The following is a 24,999-nucleotide window of genomic DNA, read 5'->3' as shown; positions in this document are numbered from 1 at the left end:
ACCTGCTAAAAAGTTAGAAGTGGCATGCCTTATGACAAAAAACCAACCAAAATTCACAGTAAAGACAACAACTGCTGCTACTTCCAGGAAACCATTTCTCACTTGGCTTACTGCAGGCAGCAAACCACATCTTTCTGAGTACTTTCCAGACATGCATATATCCAAAGGAATTCAAGCATCTCTGCAGTTTGCCAGGAATGCGTACAACTGCACTGGGTAGTTTATTGAAAAACAGCTCTTCTAATAATTCTTCAATATTACCTCCGGGAATTTTCACATACACCTACACACGAATCACACTGATGATTTAGTCAGAGTAACAGTTTGCCAACAAACACAAGCTTTCTTACTGTATCTTCTAAATTTACTGGTTTCATTCCTATAGTGATATAGAGCACAAACTTTTTAGGTCTCCTCATTCTGAAAATCCATCATTCAGAGGCATATCAAAGAATGCCTCTCCAAGTGTACAAAGGTTTAAGTGTTGAAAATGGATGGCTGTAGAATGGACCTTTAATTACCAAAGGAGTGAAAAATGTAAGCTGCTTTAACGCTTCTTCAGGTATATTTTTATTAACAGTGTGTGTGTGCACCACCCACCTATAAAAACTGGTTCATATCTTTTGGAAATAGTCATTTCTAGACAGGAATTGTACCTTATTTAAGATGATGCATGTAAATGCACATATAAGACAGAAACTTAATGATTTGAGTGGCTCCTGACAGCAGTGAGTTCCCATATTTTAGAATATTTTACACTTGCATGAGAAAGGCTTTGGCAGAAGTTTTGTAACACAGCATAGACCAAGAAGTGCCCTGCCTTTTGCATAAATATAAAATCCTTGATCTTAAGCTGTATAAACTCAAGATATCTTCCCTGATAAATGCCCTTCTCTATCTGTGACATTTTCCTCATGCTGTTTTCCATACATAATAGGTACAAATCACACAATATATGAAAAGAAAAAAATAGCATTTTGCCTGATCAGTGTCTGTTTACAGTAATCAGAGAGAAAAAATGAATGACTCTTCTAATGACATTTTATAGTTTGTTCCCAATCAATAAGACAGTTATTTTGAAAGATTCACATAAGTTTAGAATCAATTATGAATGGAAAAGAAAATGAAAAAAGGTGAATATTACTGGCTTGAGATTTGTTCATTTGAGAGTTGTATTTTTTCCATCTTGCCAGACTTGTAAGTGATACAGCATGGTTGAGCTCTGCAATAAATGCTTCTACAGAATGATTCACCATCCTCAAGAATCAGTCTGGTAACTGAAAATTGAGCATATTTATTTCTAAAACACATCTACTGCATTTTCCGTGAATACTAGTTGTTAAGGATATTATTTTTAACTGCTTTATATACTACACTACTGTGAAATACAGCTCTTGCTACAAGGAACTTTTCTTCTTTTATTTTATGCTCCTGAAAAATATATCATTTAAACATTTAGCACACACAAATAAAAAAGGGGGAAAGTACAGAAAGAGATAATAATTGAAACTCAAAACAACAACCACAATAAAGAAATCATAATTTTAAAAGCATGCCTCCTGTTCTGTGAGCAAGCTGTGGTAGTGGAGGAGGGAGACAAGGAGCTCACACTGTGAGAGTGTAAATGAAAGGGGAGAGATGTCATTAAAAGTTTTCTAAATGGCAAAACATCCTTGGGGTCACTGGGGGGAGAGAGACTAAAGGGAGACAGTGAGTCACTTTATGTGGTTGTTCTCAGTTCTTGTGTTCTGCCTTTAAAATCAGATCTTGTTCCTTTTTAGAACAAGGGAGGAAAAGCGGGTACCAAATGGATACAAATCAAACCATAGTGAAATGAGGCTCCTCTTTAAGTTGACAGAATTCTTTTGTAAGAAGTACCCCACACAAGCCTCCTACCAACTGTGGTGACCATTTGGCCCCATAGCTCATGTTGTCTTATAATTAAAGCACAGTTAATCACAATATTGCTTGTACCCTTTTTGACACACTAAAAAATATTTCTAAGTTTGAAACACTCACCCACTTTGGATATTTTATCATTTCAAACAGGAGAAGGTTCTGCATTTCGCAGTCCTGAGAGCCTTCTTTCTTCAGCCTCTAGTGCCCCCAGAATCCTAGAAATTGCATCTCCCCAAGTAAATGTCTCAATAGATAACGCTTACAGGAATTAGCTGTTTCTTTTTTTCTTTTTTTTTTTTTTTCCTTGGGGGGAGGGCGGAGGGGAATAACCTTAATTTTAATGATGACACACAACTCATTCACGTAAAAATCACCATTCTGAATAAAAAATTCAACCTGAAAAATTGGGGTTCCAGATTCCACAGGAGCCACACTGAGGAACCATGGAAGTAATTGGAACTTGCTTTTGCTTTTACTAAGGATATTAGAAAGAAGAATAGGAATTGGAATTGTGGTTCCTGAAAGAAAAAAATGAAAACCTTAATTCCTCACATTTTTGTGCATAAATTTGTCTCACAAACCAACACCTCCACTGACAGAGACCCAATAGCACTGATGTAGCTCCATCAGCAAGGCACAACTAACAACATGTTGTGGAGTACAATTATCTTTCCTATGATTATCCACTATGAAAACAAGATGGTTCCTGGTCTAGCAATACTTTCTAACAGTATCCCTACCAATCCAGAGCAACTCAATGAAACACTGAGACATTGATTGATTTAGATCAATGCGATATCAAAATCCTCTCCTTCTCTAACAATTCTTACATTTCAAATTCAAATGAGGAGTTAAAATGAATCCAAACGGGATCTTTTCATCATGTAATAACAGCAAAATTTTGATCCAAATCTATAATTATTTTGCATTTCTCCCAAAATAATGAAGTATTTTATAGATGGGAAAAAATAAGTAACACCCCAGCAAGTTCTGCTTTAACAAAATGCACGCTGAAGTCTCAACGATTACCACTAACGAAGGAAAAAATGCAAATTAAAGGACCAAATGACAATGCCTTCATCTGTCAATATGCTCAGTAATGAAACCAAAAAAATACAAATCAGAGTGTAAAATCTCCGTATCTCTTCTGAACTCTTGCTATTTGAATACAGTGCCTGAGCCCTCTACCTGTTCAAGATACTATCCACATTCACAGGTGGGAGGGCCTTTTTTTCCATTGAGAATTACCCCTAACTGTATGGCTATAGGAGCTGCTGTTTAACAAAAATATCAAATATCACAATACCCATAATGCAGCTTTAAGACTTAGCAAAATCAGAGTCATAAAACTTCGTCTGTTCACAGATATTTGAACACATTGTTTATGCTCAGACTTCTTCCTCTGCACAGTTCTTTGCAGCCACAGAGATAGATTGTGATAGAAAATTTCTGGCAGTTCAGTCTCCTGATACATGTCTTTTCACTATATTCTCTCCGCACGCCTCTTAAAGGAACATATGATCTATAATTCTAGTCTGAGTGGAAACATTTCTGTATTTTACTATGAGGATTTATATCACATTAACAACACAAACATGCAATATTTATTCCTTTCCGGATTCCTTTTTGTGCAACTTCTCATAATCCTTTAGCTGCTTTGGCATTAACTACTAAAATGCTAGAATGACAACCACGCCATGGAGCAACCTGAATGAAGTAGAATTTATCCTATAATGTGCAAATGCATTCCTGACAGAATTTCCAGTGTGAACGGAGACCTCAAAGGACTTTCAACAATGTCAAAAGAGCACTTGTGTGGAGAAGACACACAGCACCTCCCTGTTTGGTGATGAGACACTAACCAGCTTTAGTTCTGATAAGATGCTTTACCTGAGGTATTCAATTACATCCCTACCAGACTGTGCTGAAGGAATATTTAAAGTCTGCTTTGCCCTTGACTCTTGATTCTGCATGTCAAAAACACTTAACTCAAACCCTTTTGGATTACCAATACTGCATTAAGTTCATTGACTCCTGTACCAGATTATCCAGGACCAGATGAAGTGATATCACACACAGAGATATTGATGCTGTTTTAATATTAGACAAAACCAGCACAGCTTTATAAACATTTTAATTCGGGGGGAAGGGTGGGTGGCCTGCGAGAGAATAAACAGCTCTCTCACACAACCTGCCGTCAAGTATTTTATGGAAGCCTCCCTTGAAATTACTGTGAAAATTCAGAAATTTACTGAAACAGATAGATCCTCAAGAAAGTGCTCTTATTTGAGAATTTCTGGTTTATGAAGCCACGGAACTGTCCACACTAATCTACAGCTCCCCTTGCTGGGTCAGCTGCTGAATTGCATTCAAGCGGTGGCAAACAGATAAAGTATTTGAAACATTTAGACTTACAAAATGTGCATCACACACATGTGCTGTTGTGCACAATGACCCTCTGTGCTGTACATGTTGCTTAGAGATGGAGCTTCACCAGTGCAAGACAAATTTCAGACCACACTTCAGCGCTGAAACCGAAGAGACGACTTAATCGGAAAACAAAAACATATACCAATTTCCCTCTGCCTTCTAGGTTTCTACAGACTTCCTTGATTATCACAGGGAATCCTCACTTTTCTTCCTTATCCCTTCCACTCTGGAAGATGTGAGTGAATAGACCATTATTCAGAATGGTGATGAACGACACTCAAAATCTGGTAACAGCTTTACTCAAAAGCATAACCGGTCCCTGCTTGCTTACTAGAAATGAGTATGCCACAGCATATATTGTTCAGGCCACATGCAAAGTTAGTGTTTTGTGCTCTTTCACAGCACTAGGTACTGCTACTGTTTGCCAACCTTATGGGCTTTTTTACTTTAATAAAATTTAGGTATCTCAGTAAATATGAATTATTTTTTTTTTGCAAAGTACATTGTATCTGTCATCAGTCATTCAGATACACCCTTGAACACACTGCAAAGGTTTTTCTTTCTTGAAGTGTCTTGATAGTTTTCACAACAAAGAGTAAAATACACTCTATACCTCAATCAACTGATTTCTAATGCAACACCAATTGCTTAGACAAATGATTCAACACAATTTCTCATTCCAAACACAAAATACTCAGGTAGCAGCATCCAACAACATTTGCATGGAATTCCCTCTACAGAAATACCTTCTTTTCCCTTGACCTTTCTGGTTGCAATTTGCATTTTCAGGTAACTCATAAGAGTATCTCTTACGCTTTTGTCTGGACAAGTTTATCTTTGTTAGTTTGTTAGTTATCTTGACATCACTGTGGTGATATAGCAGGGAATAGTATGGTTGGAGTGTAAATGATACTGCAGTGGTTTTGCCACAAACATGAGACTACCTCTCTATTGGTTTGGATATGAACACAGACACAGGTGTACAATACATGTTGCTGTAGAACTTTTGTAGAAAAAAAAAATCCGATCAAGGGGAAACAATAATATAGGCAGCCATATCTCCTAATGATAATTTTTATCTGAACCTAGTGAAAATTTGGAAGCGTGACACATTTTTCTGGTGAAAAGCAGTGCATACAGATGAAGTGTAATTATGGTTATTTGTTTGGTTAAGAAGTATTCCTATATTTCTTTCTCCTCAGTGACTTTGCATTCCTGTCATTAAAATAATTGTTACAACTGACTTAAAAAAAAACCATAGAAAAGAAAAAAGAAAGCAAGCATATGTAAGCCAACAAACATACAAATAAAAAATATAGATCTATTTTTTATATGCCTCTGACACCCTTTTGACCATGTATTGACTATTTGTGGCCATTTTGCTCAGAGTAAACCAATCAATAAGTTGCTCATCCAGAATGTAAAACTGAATTTTTTTACTCTTACAAAATTGATAATTCAGAATAACATGAGAAGAAGATTATATTGCTATAAATTCATAGTATGGATATCAACAAAGCAGTGAGACCAAATCACACTGGAACAATAACCACTAACTTAAGAATTATTACTGCTTCTAGCAAATGAAATATTTTTAAAATGTTTTGATAGTCAAAGGTAAATTTGACATATTTGTCAATTTTCAAAGGAGTCTGGAGTGATTAGATTTAGGGGTCAGTCACTTTAAGGTCATTGTGAGACCTCAGATTTTACTTTCAAATTAAGAACAAGAAAAATTATAACCAAAACTTCACAAACACACACCAAAAAAAAAATGTGACTAGTTGGTACAGGGATTTGTGAAGTTAGTCTGTCACCCAGTGAAACAAATCCTACTTATCAGACACAATTCTTCTGACAAATAACCTTGATAAGTAAAGGTAAAGCACAACAATTTACCGCTATTACAAAGTTCTTCAAACTATGTGCCAACACTCACCCTCTTCAAAATAAACCAGGGAGCACTAGGTCTCATGTTACAAAGTATCTACAATTACAGAACACTTTCCAAAATGCTAACAATAAATCTAAAACAAAAATCAATACTATTAATTTGTGAGATGGATGCTAAAAAAATCAAAGCTGCCAACGTTCAAAAGTGTTAAAACATAAACACAATGGAAATCATAAATGTGCTTTAAAATTCAATTTTAAAACACCAGTTACAAGTTTTTCTAATCTAAATTTAAGACCCATGTTGCTTATTTATTTCTATGAAAAAGGATACAGCAGATGAATTGTGAACTATGTTAACAGACATTTTCCCAGCCCCGGAAATTGTTGGCTTAATGCCCAAGGAATACAATAGCCACATGTTCTCAATCTTTAATTATCCAATTAATGTAGTGTCGTTTTAGCAATTAGTTCAGATGACCAGATGTAACTTTTCACAAACAGCTCTTTCTTACTATGACTAGAATGCCAAATGTACCAAGATGTGTTTATGTTAAATGCCCAACTTGAACATTAGGAGGACTTCCATAATTGCCTATGTTTTAACATACTGTGACTCTTTCTAAAATTGATCGGGTTCCTTAAGTAAGGTTGATTTTCCCAGACTCGTTCTTTTGAACATGCAATCCAAACTCCGAATTTTGTTATCTCCTGCAACGGTAAAACAACACGGTCGTGACGAGGTCACAGCAGAGCTGTCAAAAACCAGCTCGGCTCAGTTCCGGTAGTTTCTTCAGACAAAACCCGAAAACCAGCCTGATATAATATACGCGTAGGCACTGCAAAACCCTCAGCCCCGCGTTTCTCACAAAGCTCTACAGACTAACTGCTTGCACCAGCCAGCGTGCCACGACAGCAGCGTCCGTGGGACGGGTAAAGGAACGGCACCTCCGCATTTTGCAGTACTGCAACCCAAGCCCGAGCGCAGCTCGCGCTCCCGCTTGGTTCAGGGCCGGCCAGCTGCTGCCTGTCAGGGCCAGGTGGCTGCCAGGTCAGCTCTGCAAAGGCAATGAGCTGAGGCAAAGCCAGAGCATCGTGTCCCTTCATCGACCCGCAGCGGGCTGCAGGAGACAGGAGTAGGATCTCACCAGCACAGAGGAACCTTGAGAGACACCATGTCTCCTTCCTGTAAAGCCATTATGCTTATCGAACACGATTTAGCTCAGCAGACCCAATTCTCATACTTGCTGTTACCTCATGCTTTACAGCTTAAGTTACACTCTAGAAGAAATGAAGACAAGGATGTAGATTACATTACACTCTCCTTTTCTGAAGCATGGGGCATTGGCCATGGTTGGAAGGCAGAAACTGGCTTACATGGAACCTACGTGAAAATGAGCTTCCCTACGAATTTTAGATTCAACGTGTAAAAGCTTTTATTCCCTATATAAGGCATTTTCTCATATTCCTTGCAGTAAGAAGTTCTCTATATTCTCACTGATTTAGGATCTCATCCCGAATCCAACTTCTAGTTGCTCCAGCGACACAAACAACATAAAAATACTAACAGAGAACAGAGACTGGCAGAACGGATTCCTGAGTTCAGTACAATGGAATACAATAGAAAGCTGAAGATGAAAGCAGAGCGTCTGCTTGAAATTAATACAAAATACTTTGTTCATTACCTGGCCACCACGGTATTAAGCATTAAACAAATTCAGAAAAAACTGTTTTCTGTCACAGTATTTCTCTGCAGCAAAAAAGATAAGTTATTTTCTCCTTAGGATACTCAAATTATAATCACTAGTATAAAGGTAATTGTTGAAGAAGGGAAAGGAAAAAGCAATTGGTGCATAAATGCCTTGAATTTCTATTGTTTATACAACTGCATTTAGATGAAGGTATACATAAAGACACACGGGTCTTTACTTCTCCTTAATTGGCTTCATTTCTCTCTAAGGACTCTTTTAATGTATAAAAACTGTAAGCATTTTAATGCAAAATTCCTATCAACCTAAATGAGTAAGTTAGCATTACATTTTTCTGTCACTATAATTTATGAATACCAAAAATGTTGAATTATAAGGCATATTGTTATAGATAATTTTATTCATAATAAAGACTTTTTTTTTTTTTTTCATCTTTTGTTCTGTCCTCCATTTTGACTACCCGTCCACATTTCACAGGGCCTGTTCTACACTAGGGTTTTTAGGAAAACAAATGCAACTGGCTGACCTCTGGTCTCTGATACAAACTATAGTTTCCAAGATATGTTCCATACCAGCCACAAATCTGCTATGGTAGCTGGATATGCTATTTAACAAGACTTGTTAAGGATCCTTCCAATTATGCACCTATGGACTTGGAATACTGGAGAAGCATAGCTACCTCAGTGGCTCTTAAGATAATTTCCTCCAACAACAAGGGCATTTACACCCAATCACAAAACAAATATAGTGCTATCCTGGGGCACAGAAACTTTGAGGGGATAAAACAGCTTTTTAACTTGACGTCTACTATACATTCTCAGACAAAAAGCAAGAAACCCTTTAAACGCTGGACCCATTTACCACCAGATACACACTCTGATTAAAATCCGGCCTTCCGTACTGATTATGTTAGAATAATGCCCTTAGGAGAATGAAAAAGCATTAGAAATGAGTAAGTCAGTATGTGTTTTGGCCACAGCAATGAACTCTTGCATGCAGATACATACTGGGACGAGTGAAAAATACCCGGACATTTCCCTTGATGTTAAAATTTGCTATAGACTGGTCTTTTCTGCAGAAGTTTGTCTGAAGAACGAAGGGATAGAGGAGGTGCATTTGTAAGATTCTTCAAGATTACTCTGATTACTTCCTCCCTTTCAAACACAGAGTATATTGAAGCCTGTTTAAAAAATTCATACAGTAGAATCATTCTGTGCAACTGTAAGAAGAAAACTGTCAGACAACATTCCCAATTCAATATTACACTGTGCTTCAAGAAAAGATTTCCATATATTCTAGATTAAAAAAAAAGTCTCATAAATAAATGATAATCCATTGCTTGCACTGAAAAATGAAAAATAATTTTCTGTTTGCATTTTACTCTGCAGAGTAACATTTAATCTCTCTTTTAATATACTCTTTGTATATATGGAGAAGTAAAAAGACGTAACCTTATGAAAATTGATTTTTTTTAATATTGTTAAAAATATTTCTATAGGTGTTTATCTAGAAATCTTACTTTTATGAGTGCTGGAATATATCACATATTGATAACTTAAATGCATTATTTCAAACAAATTATGATAATGTTCTTTTTTTTAAAGAGAAGGGGGCAGAAAACCTAGGTTTTTAACACTAAGCAGCATAGAGACAATGATGAAGAAAAAGGAAACTCCTAAGAGGTTGCTACATCTGGCCACAGTTCAACAGAAATCTGTTAGTAATTTTATAGAATTTATTGTAAGAAGACTTTGATATATTTTACATAAATCTAAAATAATATAAACACATACTATATATGTGTGCATATTTATAAATAAATTTACATTTTAAGTAATGTGGTGTGTTAGTGTTGCACAGAATATAAATTATATAGTACAAACTACCTATACCTAAATTCACTGGCAAGATTAGAAGTATACTGAGCTTCTTTTAGCTGATACAAGAAAATCAAATAAAATGTTGATTCTCATAAACCAACTTTTTTAAAACCCTGAACTTTTTTTAAAATGATGAAATAAATTTCCCCAATAATGTTTAATTTGTCAGAAAAAAAATCCCCTACATAATTCACAACAAAACATTCTGGGTTTGGCTCTCGTATAGAAAAGCAGCAGAAAACAAGGTTAGATTCACAATTCTGTCAAAGAGGCATCTTCCTCTTACTTGTGATGTGGGAGTAACCTGGTTTAATTCCCTTCTCTGCCTGGGGGGATTGGAACGCATTGCCTGTCTCTGGTTGATAGCTATGTGGTGGCTGAGGGCCACTCACTTCTCTCCTTGATACAATTCCACTTTCGGTAAGTAATTAAAGTTTCACTGAAGCAGGTACTGAAACCCCAGTGGCCCACTTCCCAGGTAAAAGCCACAATCACCAGCCAAAAGGGTCACTCTCACTTACTTTATTTCTCAATTAGTAATTACTTCATACAAGATAAAACAGGACGAAATGCAGTCCTATTGCTAAAACGCTATTTTGGCACAGACATTTAGAGACTTTTCTGGGAGAGGTAGGTTGCAAGACAGAAGTTGTGAACTTGAGATAGCAGCTAAGATGTCATTCTGTATTCAGTTTTGTAGGAAATAACTGAACAGTCAGTGTGACAAGAGAACGAAAGCGATTCCCTGTCCTGCTAGTAACCTGGGAGTATTTATCTGACAACTACCTCTGATGTGCAAACAGGTCTAGGGTCACTAAAAATATGGGGGTTCCTTCCACACTAGAATAATTTACTATCTTTCTTTAAATACACTCATTTGCTGTAAAAGCCTTGCCATCAGTTACTTCTACCACTGGCAAAGGGAAGAGTTGCACTGTCCTGTAGCCGTTATATGGGAGCCTGCATTAACGCTCCTTCTAGTCAAAATAAGGACAGGTTGAGGAAGCGGCAAAGAAGTCCCAAAAACTTAGAAATTCCATAATGACAATTTTTTGGTCTCAGATTCGTCGCTATCAATGACTTCCAGTAAAATATCTTTCAAACTGTGATGGCACTACATCAGCATTTGTCTAACCCGGAGCCACATCAGGAAAATATTATGAAAAAAACATGTAATTAACTCCTAACAGGATGCTGTCAGTATGCAAATGTAACAGCAATGTACTTTTAGGTGACTTGCATACAGCTATAAGAACATTTTCAAAAGTGTGAAAATTGTTTCTAAAATGGCACAAAAGTACCACATTTTAAATGGGAATTCTCACTAATGGAATTACTCTCATCACTTCAGGAAGTGCTAATTTTCCTGCTCACTGGAAGCTTAATAAAAGCACTGTATTTTGTCCTTAATTGTGATTAATCAGTGTGGCACTGTGAATGGCAGCAATTCCTTTTCAAAGGTGGCAATTTTCAAAATTTGGCAAAGTGTAAATGTTATGCAAATTACTTCATAATTGTACTGCCTGCTAAAAGAAAGGAGCAGAACTCCAGGCAGAAAAAAAAATAAGCCATTCTGCAGAAGTAGCATCCTGGCCAACGCCGGGCACAGGCAAACAACACAACTGCATACGGCAGCAGCCAGCTGAGGCCACCGAATCTTTGCTTCTGCCACCGATCTGCAGCACTCGAAAGCCAGTCGCCGTTACCGCTGACATTGCACGAGGATATGTGGACAGAGGCGCTTGGTGAAGTGATGGTGGATACATCGGGCAGGGAGACTTGGTGGAGATCCCAGCACGTACCCGTTGCTACCAACAGCTCCTCTCCCATCCCAATCCCAGATCAGCAGGACCGAGCAAGCCCAGTACTCTGCCAGTCTCAGCCCAGCCCGAGCCCTTCTCTGTACCTGTCTTCCGCTGCGGCAGAAGAAAAGGAGCTCACACCCTTGGGTTTTGTGTGCTCTATTGGGAAGCCTTGGGCAGGCTCTAACCAAACCTAAATGACTTCGGAAACATTTGAGAAGTACTGCTGCAATGTCCACACACAGCTAATTCTTTATGAAACTTGTATCAACACATACCTTGCAGATAAAGAAAGTCTGCTGTAAAATAAAAGGCAAAAAAAAGAGAAAAATTGTTGCTTACATAGTGAATATAAGTAAGGCAGATACTGCCACTGCTTCTAGTAAACGCACAATATTTCTGTTTAATCTTACAAATCTCCAAAGCTGCATGTGTCAAAAAAGCTGCAATGTCACTTGATTATTAACTCTTTAAACAAAATTAAAAGAACCTTATATCACTATTATTATTAAAATGTAAAATATTATTCAGACATGATATACCTTCTGACTATCAGAAGCATCATTTTGCAATTCTCGTCCCTAGTGAAACTGAATCTGTCCAAAGATCCTCGTAAGTGTAATGGGCCATACATGCTCAAAATAAGGCACAAGAATCTCACTGCAATGGCATCTACTAGATGACAATATCGTCATATGGTCCAGCTTGGATTAGTCATCTGTCCCTGGAAGCTAGGGATTTCCTAACAGGAATAAGAGCTTTCCTATTATTTTTTTCTAGCTAACAGAGAATGACAATAACTAGATTTCAAGTGTAAACACAACATTGTTTTTGCCAGAGCTTATTTGAAGATGGCCCTTAAATTTAAAAAATAAAACTAATAGAGAAAGTTTATGATACGCTGATTGAAATCAGTATCTGACAATAATACCATTCACCCATTCATTTTCTACCTCTTGTTTCTGAGAGCCTGAAAGTTCTCTTTCAGCAATGTGGAAACATGCATTTTGGGGTGCACTAAAATGTGGTTATCAAGCAACTCTTCCTATTTTGCATTTTTCATAACAGTAAATTTCCAAGGTCTGTAGTGTGTGTTGTCCGTGTTTCTCAAAAGAGGGCTTCTGAGCATTACTTCAGGTTAAAATGACTTACCGTGCAGCCATCTGGTCACATGCATCAGTACACACTTCAGAAATCCACAAACATTTTATAACTGCACTCTCCACTGTGCTCTAAGTGCAGCGATGGTAGCACGCACCCAAGTACAATATGTAAATAAGACAAAGACTAATAATGCCTTCAATCCTTCGAGCGCAAAGGCTGCTGTACTATGTAACATAGCAACACATTTTCCATTACACCCTAAGATTAATAAGCCTCATGGAGACCTGGAAAATCTGACAGAAAACAAGGGCAATACGATGTTCATTTCTGTTTCATTAAACACAGGATGAGCTGATGGATCTCTCCACACTTTGTCACTCCGCACTGTTAATGGCTCTTTGACATTATTATTCACCATGGGTGAGATTGTGTAACCTCTGCTCACATTGGTGAGCATTTACAAAAGTATTCCCACTGGCAACTGCTTTAGAGAGGTTACCTGAAGCATATGGTTCTTCTCAGCTCAAGTAAGAGTGGCTGAATCTGACCATAAAAAAGTGTGAAGTATTTTAGTAATGTGCGGATAGTTGGTGAAGGGCACTTTAGTGGATACAAAGGTCTAATGCAGCACTTAAAAAACTCTCTTTTCTACAGGCCAAATAGTTGAGTGATGCTTCTTCATCCTCTTTATCTGCGTATTTTTAGCTCTGATGGAACAGTTTTGCAATGTTACTTTTTCAAAGCAAGCAAATAAAACACCTGGAACAGGGACACAACACAGGCAGCTGAAAGGTGCCGGCACAGAGGCCCAACACCTCCCTGCAAATATGACAGGTAATGTGAAAAGCCTCGGGAGAGACAGAATGATTTCACCACAAGAAAGTTTATTATTTTTTCTTAATTATGTATTCAGGGTTGTAACTATACTTGTACTGTAGTTACAGAACACAGTCATACTTTGCATTACCTTTCTTTTAGAACTGTGTCATACTGAATTGGAAAATAAAGAGCAGTGCTGAACACAACCGCCAATGTCACAGCAACGAACCACGAATGAACCATTTCTGGGTGCCTTCCCTATTTTCATTTGAAATCACTCCAATGAATGACAATTCTTTCCTTTTACTCAAGGTGCTCTCCTTCATGAAACTCTGAGCATTACATAAATATGAGTAAATGTTACTGTTCTTGTTTTACAAATAGGCACAAAGATATGAAACAGCTTGTTTCCAGCTCACCTTAAGTTTATACAGACTTAACTTTTTTCCATTTGAAAATTTGACTTGTGCACAACTCACCCAGAACCAAATCGAATTCAGACAAAGACGCAAACCAATATATTTCTCATTGCATATGTTCAAAGAGGCACTTGTGCAAAGCAGCTCACTGTCATTTCTATTCTTGTCTGTGATTTGCTTCTTGGACCTTTTCAATATTCCTTCCACTGCTACATCATCACTATGCTGAGCCGCGAGCCATCTTCCTGCACCAATCTACCTACTTTTCGGATCACTGCACACTGACTTTTTCTTTTTTTACTTTAATTTGGCAACTAATAAAGAAAAATACCAATGCAGTCCTTAAAAACAAGACACTATGGAGGGGGACGTTGCAGTCATACGGAAGCTATAAAACTTCATCGTAGCGCAAGTGCTCCTTGATGACAGTTTGCATGGGCAAACCCTCATGTTTGAATTCACATGGTCACGTGGCTTTTCTGTCCAACTGTAAGTGAACAGCAAAGACTGCGCATTTCATATAATAGAGATCGATACATAAGTTACAAAACAATAACAAAGGACATCCATCCAATAAATATAATTAATGAACCAGCTTGAGAAAATTACTATCTGCCTGTAGATATTACACAAATAGGAAAATGGAACATATGTAAACATAAATCACTGTGGATTATGTGTTCAACTACAGTTTCAGGTTAAAAAAGCAAAATTAATATCACCAATCATTCCAATTCATATCAGAAAACAGATTTTAAAGAAAGCTTTGGCAAAGTGATGTATAAATTACATGTTCAAAATTATAAATTAGATTTCCCCAGACAGTCATGGTGATTCCACAAATAGTTTCAGAAAGAATTCTGGGTAAGTGATTAGCTTTCTAAAGACTTACCAGACAACTTGAAAACAGGAATTTTTATAAACAATACAATTCATTACATGAGGACTGCTGCATGAGTTGCAATACAAATTCTGTTCTGTCTTGAGCAGAATCCAAAACTAAAGTGGACATTATAATCGTTGTGGGAGATATGAACGATAGGCTTTTTGCTACAGCACAGAGATGTCTTTTAAAAAGCTGAGATGGAAAGGTTAGTCAGATGCTTGAAACATAGAACATGAATGGCAGCATGCCAGGAAATTAAAGTTACTAAATTAAAAATATGGCATCCACTAAAGACAGTCAATTCTGTGTGCACTGAAGATTTCTGGGATTCCTCAGATACATCTAAAATAATTTGATTTTGGTGAGGAACAGTATTAATCAAAGCACAAAAAAGACTCAGGCCCATTGAATAAAGTTGTTAGGAAGCAAACACAATGTGGCTAAACGCCTGGTTTGCAAATGTTTAGTCTTCCATAATACTGTTCTAGAAGATAAATATATCTACCGAGGGCTGAGATAGAAAGGGTAAGCAGTTGGATGCCTAACAAATCCAAAACAAATAAGCAAAGGCCTAATAAGCAATCAGTTCAAGAAATATAAAACCTCCAGTCCAGAGTTTTCAGCCATTGCGACAAATTCCCACAATGAAAATGCAAAAAGTGGAAGATTTTCCTTACATGTAGGTCCCAAGTACAAACAGTGGTTGATAAGCAAATTTGGTGCCAGTCTAAGTTTTGACACTATGTTTCAGTAACCAACACATGTAAAAGATAGTCCATTAAAGCTAACTGCGTTAGCTCCAAAATTTTTTACACCTGCAGAGCAATATTAGCTCTGTTCCTAAAAACAGAATAGTAAAATAATTACAAGCCATATGGAAGGGTTTAGTTAAAAAGCAGCAGGAAAAAAAAACCTGTTAAAAAATTAATCAATAATTGATCTCTTGCACTATAAAGAATCTGAAAGGGACAATGCGGAAAGTAAAATCTGAGTAGAAGTAGAGTCTGAATGATACATGGAGGAGTTACATGTTCTGTTCACATGTAGGTAAAAAGCTTCATCACATCATATTGTCACAGAGGAAAAGTGTGATGCAAGCCCACCTTTCTTCCCTACGTGTATGTGTATGTATTAAACCACTTTACAGACATGCACTCACATATCTATCTTTGTCTTCTGTCTTTGCAAACTAATTCCCTACAGAATATGAACAAGACTGCTCGTGTACCATAATTTCCCAGGGAAAGAAAAAAACATCTTTTACAAGTGTCTTTGTTCCTAATGCTACTTAAGGAAACATTCGTTTCAATGTCACTAATTTCACTGAAGCGCCACAACAGCAAACTTCTGAAGACAGAACAATATAAAAAATGCAGACTCAAGTGACAGCTGAAGAATTGGGGTGATCTACAAGAAACTGCACAAACTGAGCAAAGAGAAAAGCGGGTGGATTAGTATCGCGTTCCTGTATGCTTGGGGTCACTAAGATGAATGTGCATGAGATTCTTTTGTCCGTTTGTGCTATAATTTCACACACTAAGAACAAAATTGTGTTCTCTGATATGGTCATAGAAGTCCCTCTGGAATCAGTGAGAATTACATGCCTGCATCTAAGGGCAGAATTTGGCCCTAAGTCATTAGTTAGAACACTCTGCTGAAACCCTACAGAGAATAAGGGGGTTTCAGAGGACGATGAGGATCAAACTGATGTAGCACACACAGAGATTTACTCTCACAGGAGACCATCAAATACTCAGACATTCCAAAAACCCCATCTGTAAAGATAAAAACCTTTACAAGACTAACACACCATATTCGTAGAGGCTGCTTTCAGTTAAAACATACTTAAGCAGCATTAAAAACAGTGGCAATGTAATCAAATGAAAGTTTAGAGGAGAAAAATAGCCCAAGATTTTCAGACCTATATAGAAGAGCATGCCAACTACTAACAACCATTTCTCATGAAAATACAAACTCATTGAAAGAAAAATTACTTCAGTACAGCTATTGTATGTATGGTGCACATGTTCATAGGCGGCCATAATTCTGTTGAAGGACTGTTCTGTCCTCAGCTAAAGGATAAACTAGTAAAGTTATTTTACCAAAATTTCCTGCTACTTTGGAAGAGTTTTGAGGTGTGTGTATATATATATGTTTGTGTATTTAAACATATGTATATATATATTTTTAGTGTTATTTCCTACTTTCTGTTCTGAAAGAACTGCCTATGCATTAATGAATACCACTGCAGTTGTTTGTATTAAGATCTCATATCTATTATTGATTTCGAGCTTTAAGCGAGCAGTGGATGCAAAAATAAGTTCAAACAGTATTCTGCATCAAATGCTTTTAAATTTTTAACGGTAGTATTTAGCAATATTATTTGTGTCCAGTCCTACCTTCAGACGAATGATTCACTTCTATGATAAGTACAGACTGTTTTATCTCAGATATTTCCTGGGCACTTGCAGTACTCTGATTCTAAAAAACAAATCGTGCTTCTTATCAACTGTAGTGATAAAAATTTTCTTTTGTTTTGATCAAGGACTGACAATACTCCAATTCATACTGGCTGCAGAGTAACAGCTTAAAAAAAAAATTCACACTATTTAATTCTAAACTCCACTCTATCTGTTGCAGGATAGGCTGGCATTTGCTGTTAAAGCAGAAAATTACAAGAAGGGCCTAATTGACCCTCTTGTGTCTTTGAAAAATCCTGTCTGTTGTCTCTAATTGACCCTCTAGATACCTTTATGGAACAATGAACGAATCCTCAGTAAATAATGGACGGTGATGATTAATAGCCATGGTTTGGCTGGACCTCTGGCTCATGGAGTTGTGCTACTGAACATTTTTTTTGGTTTTCTACCATCACAGTTCTTTGTACTTCATAAACAAACTATTTCGAGATAACAAATATCCTATTGTAAATAACATGAAAAGTTAAAAAAAAATTAAATGCTACCTCATATAATGGAATGAGAAATAGAATTATTGGCATTATTCAAAATGGCTTTCCATCACCACCTTTTTTCATGTTTCAGTAACATGTCATCATATATTCATATGCTTGATTTAGAAAGAAAAAAAGTTTACCATAATGGATCCCCCTCAGAAGACATCATTTATTTCTTTACTATGCATTGTACTCAATAATAACAATGTCATATTTCTTTCTCTTGACACTTCATTGCAATAAAAAGCTATGATACTAAGATACTTCTAGATTTGGTTTCATTATAAAGCTGTCAGAAAACATTATAAAAACATCTCCAAATGTCTCTTCTCTTATTTAATAACTCTAATGTCTAATGTTTTCAGGCTTGTCAAATTATAAACACAAATAAGTTAAGTTACACCATTACTCTGAAATACCACAAAGAAATCTTGCTGTGTTTTGAAATTAATATTTACAACTTAGTAAAACAACTGGCTCAATGCCAGTCCAAGAAATCATATGCAGCAACAAATGTTCGCATACATCATCTTTCCTACAGCACAATGACATTTGGTGATGCTATTGAAAATCACTTGCTAAAATTCAGCATCCCATACTGAATATGTCAAGAAAATAAAGGGCGAATCAACATGTTCTTGCAATATACGTAACTAAAAAACCAGGAAGTTCAAACAAATTCACATTTCCAGATTTAAGAAATGCAACAAAGATGAGCATTCTTCTTTAAATGTGAAAAACATGAGCATGGAGTGTGTAAGTTTATTTAGATAGCTGATCCTAACAAAGTAGTTTAAGTTCAACCTTTCAAAAACAACCAACTGGGAAAGTTCCACAAGATCTCAAACAAAAAGAAGCATTCCAGGTCTCCCAGTGAAGAAACAGATCACATTTATCTACTCTTCTACATCTTAAACTCTCTTGGATACAAGCTGGGACTTGCTGGCCTATTTATGAACCTTTTATAACACTGAAGATAAATGTAGGACCTGAGGTTCATTAAGTAGCTTTGAACTGTTCTTAACAACACTCAGAGAACTTAAGTAAATACCACCATCATTTTATCATGGGAAAACCGACTTGACCAAGGTCACAGAGAATATCTGTAAATTTAGCCTTTAACTAACCCCAGATTATCTGAAAGATGGGTATTTTAAATCCAATAGCAACAGTTTTCACAGTAGATACCTCAATTCATTGCAACTAAATTGAAATACGAGGAATGTTCCTTTTAAGGCTAAGATTAATACAATAGGTATTTAATCATGAAAACAAATCTTTGTGTACTGAAATCTGCCCGTCTCTTTAATGCCATTTAGTTTCTTACAGGCATTTATCCTGATCTCCCCGGAGAAGGTGTCTCTCACTGCTGATTCACTGACAGTTGCCCCCAGTAAAAATGTGAATGCTTTTAGAAAGATTGTACAATTTGGGCAAGTAAAGTTTGATGATGACTGTACTAAACTGCCTGCAAGTAAGCAATAACTATGAGTAGAGGTTTACTGGGAAGCAAGAATATTTCTTAAGTTCATTGATTTAGCATAGGTGCAGCTTCCTTCAGAGAATGATCTAAATAAGCACTTGAAGTCAACCCATCATTGGTGTTGCAACAGGCAGCAATATGATACAGTATTTAACATATTTCTAAGTGTTATATATATATACCAATTTTCACAGAGTCAAAGAACAGCTGAGTTTGAACAAGACCTCTGGAGATCATCCAGTCTGCAGTGCTCAGAGCAGGGTCACTGGAGCAGGTTTCTTCAGGACCACGTCCAGTTTGGTTTTGAGTATCTCCAAGGACAGAGATTCCACAACCTGCCCAGACAACCTGTTCCAATGTTTTACCACCCTCAGAGTAAAAAGATGTTTTTAGTGTTTAAATGAAATTTGTCTTATGTCATTGTGCATCCATTTCCTCTTGTCCTGTCATTAGACACAACTGAGAAGAGCCAGGTTCTGTCTTCTTTACTAATCTATCGGATTTCTTACACAGTTTCAATTCATCTGACAGAAACCTAAGCATAAGTAAAACATGTATATATGGCCTCACATCCAAATAGAAGCAATTTATTCACACACAGTTGTCCAATTTACATGTTTAAGAGCAGTAGTCACTAACGCAAAATAAACGTAGAGACTTCACATGCAAATTTGAGATGAACTTGCTTCAGACCCTGAAACCTACATTCCAAAACACCCTGCGCTTGGTGTTACTGGGCTTGTGTAAACGGCGAAGCGTGACTGCGTGCGTTCAGTATATAAATACAAACACAAATATTGTATTTGTATGTGCCACCATTACAAATTATGCTCATAACCCACTATCAGCAGGTGTACTGTATAACTGTGTTGGGTATGCAATGCGCCTGGAATACAAGGCCTAATGGTTGCTTTTGTGGTTGCTATCAAAGGTATAAAAACTAAGCAGAGAAGCTAATTTCCTTGTTTGACTAATAGTAAATATCTGTTGTGAATTTATGTAATAATAAACTTTATCAAGATATAAATATAATTATACAAATGTATTTACAACTACTTTAAAAGTTCGTATTTATTATGATTAAGATACAGTGAAAGATATATTCTCTAGAGGAACATTTATGACAGTAGGAAGATTCATATAAATCATAACACAATTTACAGTAGGAAGTTGTTTGTCTAAATAGTAGAAAACAGTAACCTTTGTACAACTGGGGTTAAACCAATTCTGCTTTAATGAAAAGCAAAATTTACATACGGCTTTGTTACCACAGCAAATAGGGGTCTTAGTCTCTTTCATAGTCATTCCCATTGTGCTTCCATGGCCTCATCTGCTTCCACTAAAATCATGGTATAAAGCACATTTTTCTTTTAATATCAGGGAGACTACAGCAATTCAGCATTAGGTCTGTTTCAGTGCATAAAGATCACAGAGTATAACAGATGCTTATACTTCAAGTAATTTTTTGTTCTCAATAGCATATACTGAGCCCAAACATTAGAAACTTGATTCAATTAGAAACCTGACTGCTAAAATACCACATATTGTTTTAGTTATAAGCCTGAAGACAGAAATGAAAACTGATTATTTCTCTTCAGCTTTTAAAAATATATGTTTAGCTCCAACTATTCTCTCAGGAAAATAACATGGCATACGCACAAATGTTTCCACAGTCGGTAACCCGAAACAGTCATAAATGGATTTCCAGGACTGAAGACTCAATAGTATAATTTTTATCCATCTCTTAAATTAAAAGTTGTTACTTATTGTGATGATGGTGACATAGTCTCCAGTTCAGGATGTCTGACACTTCCCAATTCAAGGCTTCAGTACAGTCCCTCATAACTTTAGCAAGCTCTAATTGTTCTCACTTAAGTTTCCTAGTACAGATGTCCATGTGGGGCACAACTTATGTGGGAAAGTTCAGCAAATGTGCTTTCATAATTTCCAAAAAGCCAACGAGGGAAAACCACATTTTTTTCAAAAGTTTCAAAAAATTCTTACAAGCGTTTTCTGCGAAACCTCCAAGCCCCTAAGGCAGAGGGGGACCTCGTAAGTCACCAATTCCAGTCCAGCATTGCAGGAATAGAACATCTAGCCACTTTTAAGATGCAGTTTGCTAAAGTGACTGCATAGCCGGTGTGGGAGAGCCAGAAGCTCTCTCCCACTACTCTAATATTAAATGCAGGAAATCAGAGCTGTGGCTAAGCCAAGAAAGAGGTAGAGTAAAAGAAAAACAGAACAAAAAAATTTATGGGAAAGAAGAGTGGAACAAAATAGGTAAAAGACTGAAGCTGAAAGAGATAACTTGGGATGGGAAAGACAGAAGGAAAGAGCTGAGAGAAGATAGGACAAAAGAAGGAAAGGTCAGAGTGGGTCTAGGAAAAAGAAATCAGACTTTTGGTGAAAAAGCAGTAGAAAGGGGTAGGGAACATCACTTGATTTCAAAAGGTGGACAGAATACACAATTCAGTTGCCACACTTTTCTAATTTCACAAATATTTTAAAAAATAATTTAAATATGTCACTAATCACTCTTCGGTGGCTCGTTGAGAAAAAAGCAACCCATTATTACAGTTAGAAGTGATTAGTTCAGTTCAAAGGACAGTGTCAGCACTTCAAAGAAAGAATCCAACACCTACTAATAACTCTGTAAGGTTTTCAACCCTTGCCTCCATCTTCCTACCATCCATTGAATATAAAATAATGGAGTAATAAAACAAAACCCTTAAACTTTAGAAAATACCAAATTTAGATAGTTTATGAAACCTTAATTCAGTCCCTTGGTGTATGCAGATTGGTAGAAAATTTTTAATTACAAACCAATACTTGACCACATCATTTTGTCTCATAGTTTTTTTGTATTAGCCCAGGTGTTTTTAGCTAATTATTCTACTAAACTTATGTCATCGTTCAATATACTTCTCCACACATATGTTTCCAGTGGAAACACTAAGAGGATCATATTTAATGATTATGCTAAAATTTCTATCACTTTCTTTTCAGCATGCCACACATTAGATAAATCCATACATACTGTAGCAGGAAATAAGTTTAATAAATAAGGCCTTTTCAGTCAAACGTCTTGGACTGTCCCCAAATCTCTGCTGCTGCCAAGCGACTGATTTAAGAGATGGACAAAAGTAGACACACAAAAGTACAGATACTATGATTAATGGATGATCCAAATTCCCCTGAACTGCATATCATGACTTAATATGAAACCCTGAAGAGATTAAAGGAAGGAATTACATTATCATGAATAATATAAAAAAGTGATATTCTGTTTAAAAGCTTTTGAGTGCAAGTGAGTTGAACAAATACATTAACACAGCTTCCAAAGATTCAATCAGGTTGAATGTTACCCTGAATTTATTTTGAAATAAGCTTTATATATCTTATATGTGAAGTTCAAGTCTATTTGTGACTGGCACTAAAGCTATTAGCATGTAGATTTTAATTCTTTTTCCAGTTATACAGAGCTTACACTATCTGCATTGTCCTTCTTTCAATAATGGAAACTTCTCCGAATTACATATGAAGTACATCTCAATGCTGCAGGTACAAGCCACGTAGACAGAGATATATACAGATATATCTAGATAGTTATTCTTTCCTTTTATTATCATTTGAAAAACTGTCTCCTTGTTATAGTGGCACAGTAATGTGGCTATTGCATCTTATTGCTCAGTATTGAATTCATAAACAGGGGTTTGGAGGGCATTTAGTGTTTCATATTATTTCAATCATATCAGTTGAAAATTTGTATTGAAATTATTCAGGCAGTATGTAAAGCTCTTCTATAAAAGATAGCTGTACATTAACTTACAATTAAATGATGGTTTTAATGAAATTATAGTGTGTGACAGGTTAACGGACTGATGCTGAAAGGCAAATGTCGAAATGAAGCCAAGACGTTTATTTTCAAACTGACAAATCTTAACTCAACCATAACATATAGTTCCATTAACATTATAGTTATTACACAAAATAATTTGGTTGAAAAAAATACGTAATAGACCAAGCTGCCAGACCGTCAGTAGAAACCCTAACCTCACCATGTTCCATGAAAGACAAACCAAGCTAACTACTAAGTGACACGAGATTTGTTTAAGACTTGGAGAAAAGGCTACAAACCTAGAATCAACCAGTCAAACACCTGCTTTCTCCTGAACAATGTCTTTAATCTTTGCTTTTCTTTGCTATTCTCAGTACTAAGGTCAAGGGAGCAGCCTCATCATTGCTTAACACATCAAAAACTGTTAATGGGGTCCCAAGTCCTAACCTCTGCTTATTTTTCCCAACTTCTATGGCACAAAGCAGCACAAAACTGTTAACATTCAAGTGAGGGATTTCTCTTTTGGAACAGCGTCTCTGGATGGCATTAAAGACATCACTCCTACAGCTTCCAGCAAGTGAATATTTTAGACTGTTGAGATACGGTCTTGCTGCTATATACAATTTCACGTAAGGGAGCGAGATGTTTAAAAGAGCAAAACCTTTCCCTCTGAAAAAGTCCTTCTGTCCAAACTGTTTAAGCATGGGCTAAATAGCAGCAAACCAGAAAATGTGACAGAATGATCAGTAGGATATGCAGAGGTGAAACCGAGGATCTTTTTCTTGAAACGGATAATGACACAGAACTAAGCTGATGTACTGATTTTCAGCATGGCCAGGAAAACACAAAGAAACAACAGAGGTGAGAAGCATACACCTGTAGCAATATGAGTTTTTCAGTAACTGGAGAAGTGAAATGCTGAAAATCTGCCTTAATACATTATTTCATCATCATCATCATCACCATAAAGGAAACAGCTCATGCAACCAGCCCTGGGACACAGACCTCCTCCACCTTGTGATTAGCTTGAATAGGCTATGAGTGGCCAGTGACCAAAAGTGATTATCATACAGCAAATGCAATTTTGCTACTGTGAACTGAGTTACGGTCTCAGCCTAGCTCCTACTGGACAGCATTTCACATCACAGAAACCAGGCAGGCTCAGGCCGTTGGGGAGGCAGGGAATGGGTATGGAGGCTTTACCCTTTCACCCCTCCAGGTCAGAAAGAAATTGCAGTGCTGGGAAGCCTGCACTATGCTTCAAAAATTTATAGCTGTTAAGGCCAAAAGGGGTTCTTTGTGACCGTCTAATCTGACCTGCTGCTTAACTCAGACCGTAGAATTTCAGCTAGCTACTCCTGTCCATATTGCACTTTCTTTTCTCCCCTCTCTACATCTCTTTCTCAGTCTCTTTTTTCTCTTTTGTTTGTTTGTTGGCTTTCTAAATACAAGGAAGATTCAAACTCCCAAGCTGCCAGTTCACCACTTTTTAAAAAAATTACTTTGCTTTCTAAAATCAAAACAAAAGCTTGAAAGGAAGCAGTACACACATTTGCCCTGTTGCCCATCTTGTTACCAAATCAATGTCATAGACTGGGTAAAAGTAATAGAGATTATATGATCCAAAGGACATTTTAAGCGTCTCAGTGCATGTAAGGCATTAAACACTAAAATACAATTTATTTTACAGATTACCTTGAAGTAATTTTCAGTCTACTGCCACCTGAGCTCTGAGAGCTTCCTACACCTGTAACAACTACAGACACGTAGTCTTGCAGTGGAGTCATCCAGAGGTGCATTTTCCAGATTACTAATTGTCCATATATTGCTCAAAGGAAAGTTTGCCTTTGTTCACTGAGCTTTTCAATAAGTCTGTGAATA

The 24,999-nt window shown here is 36.7% G+C and overlaps 1 protein-coding gene across 4 annotated transcripts in view; it reads right to left on the bottom strand.

Annotated features, from left to right (window-relative positions):
- Positions 1-24,999, bottom strand: part of WWOX (WW domain containing oxidoreductase) — a 537,288-nt gene that overhangs the window by 315,223 nt on the left and 197,066 nt on the right. The window contains exon 9 of one of the 4 annotated variants that reach the window (XM_049805748.1): positions 11,803-11,912. The exons of the other annotated variants lie outside the window; for them this stretch is intronic. Within the exon in view, the coding sequence (XP_049661705.1) occupies positions 11,859-11,912 (54 nt within the window). The 3' untranslated portion in view covers positions 11,803-11,858. Of the gene's footprint in view, positions 1-11,802; positions 11,913-24,999 lie in introns of those variants that run through there. 4 annotated transcript variants of the gene reach the window in all.

This window comes from Accipiter gentilis, chromosome 7 (assembly GCF_929443795.1).
Source record: "Accipiter gentilis chromosome 7, bAccGen1.1, whole genome shotgun sequence".
In the NCBI taxonomy this organism is placed as follows: domain Eukaryota; kingdom Metazoa; phylum Chordata; class Aves; order Accipitriformes; family Accipitridae; genus Astur; species Astur gentilis.
Note: the sequence above shows the minus strand (reverse complement) of the source record. Positions and strands in the feature narration are given on the sequence as shown.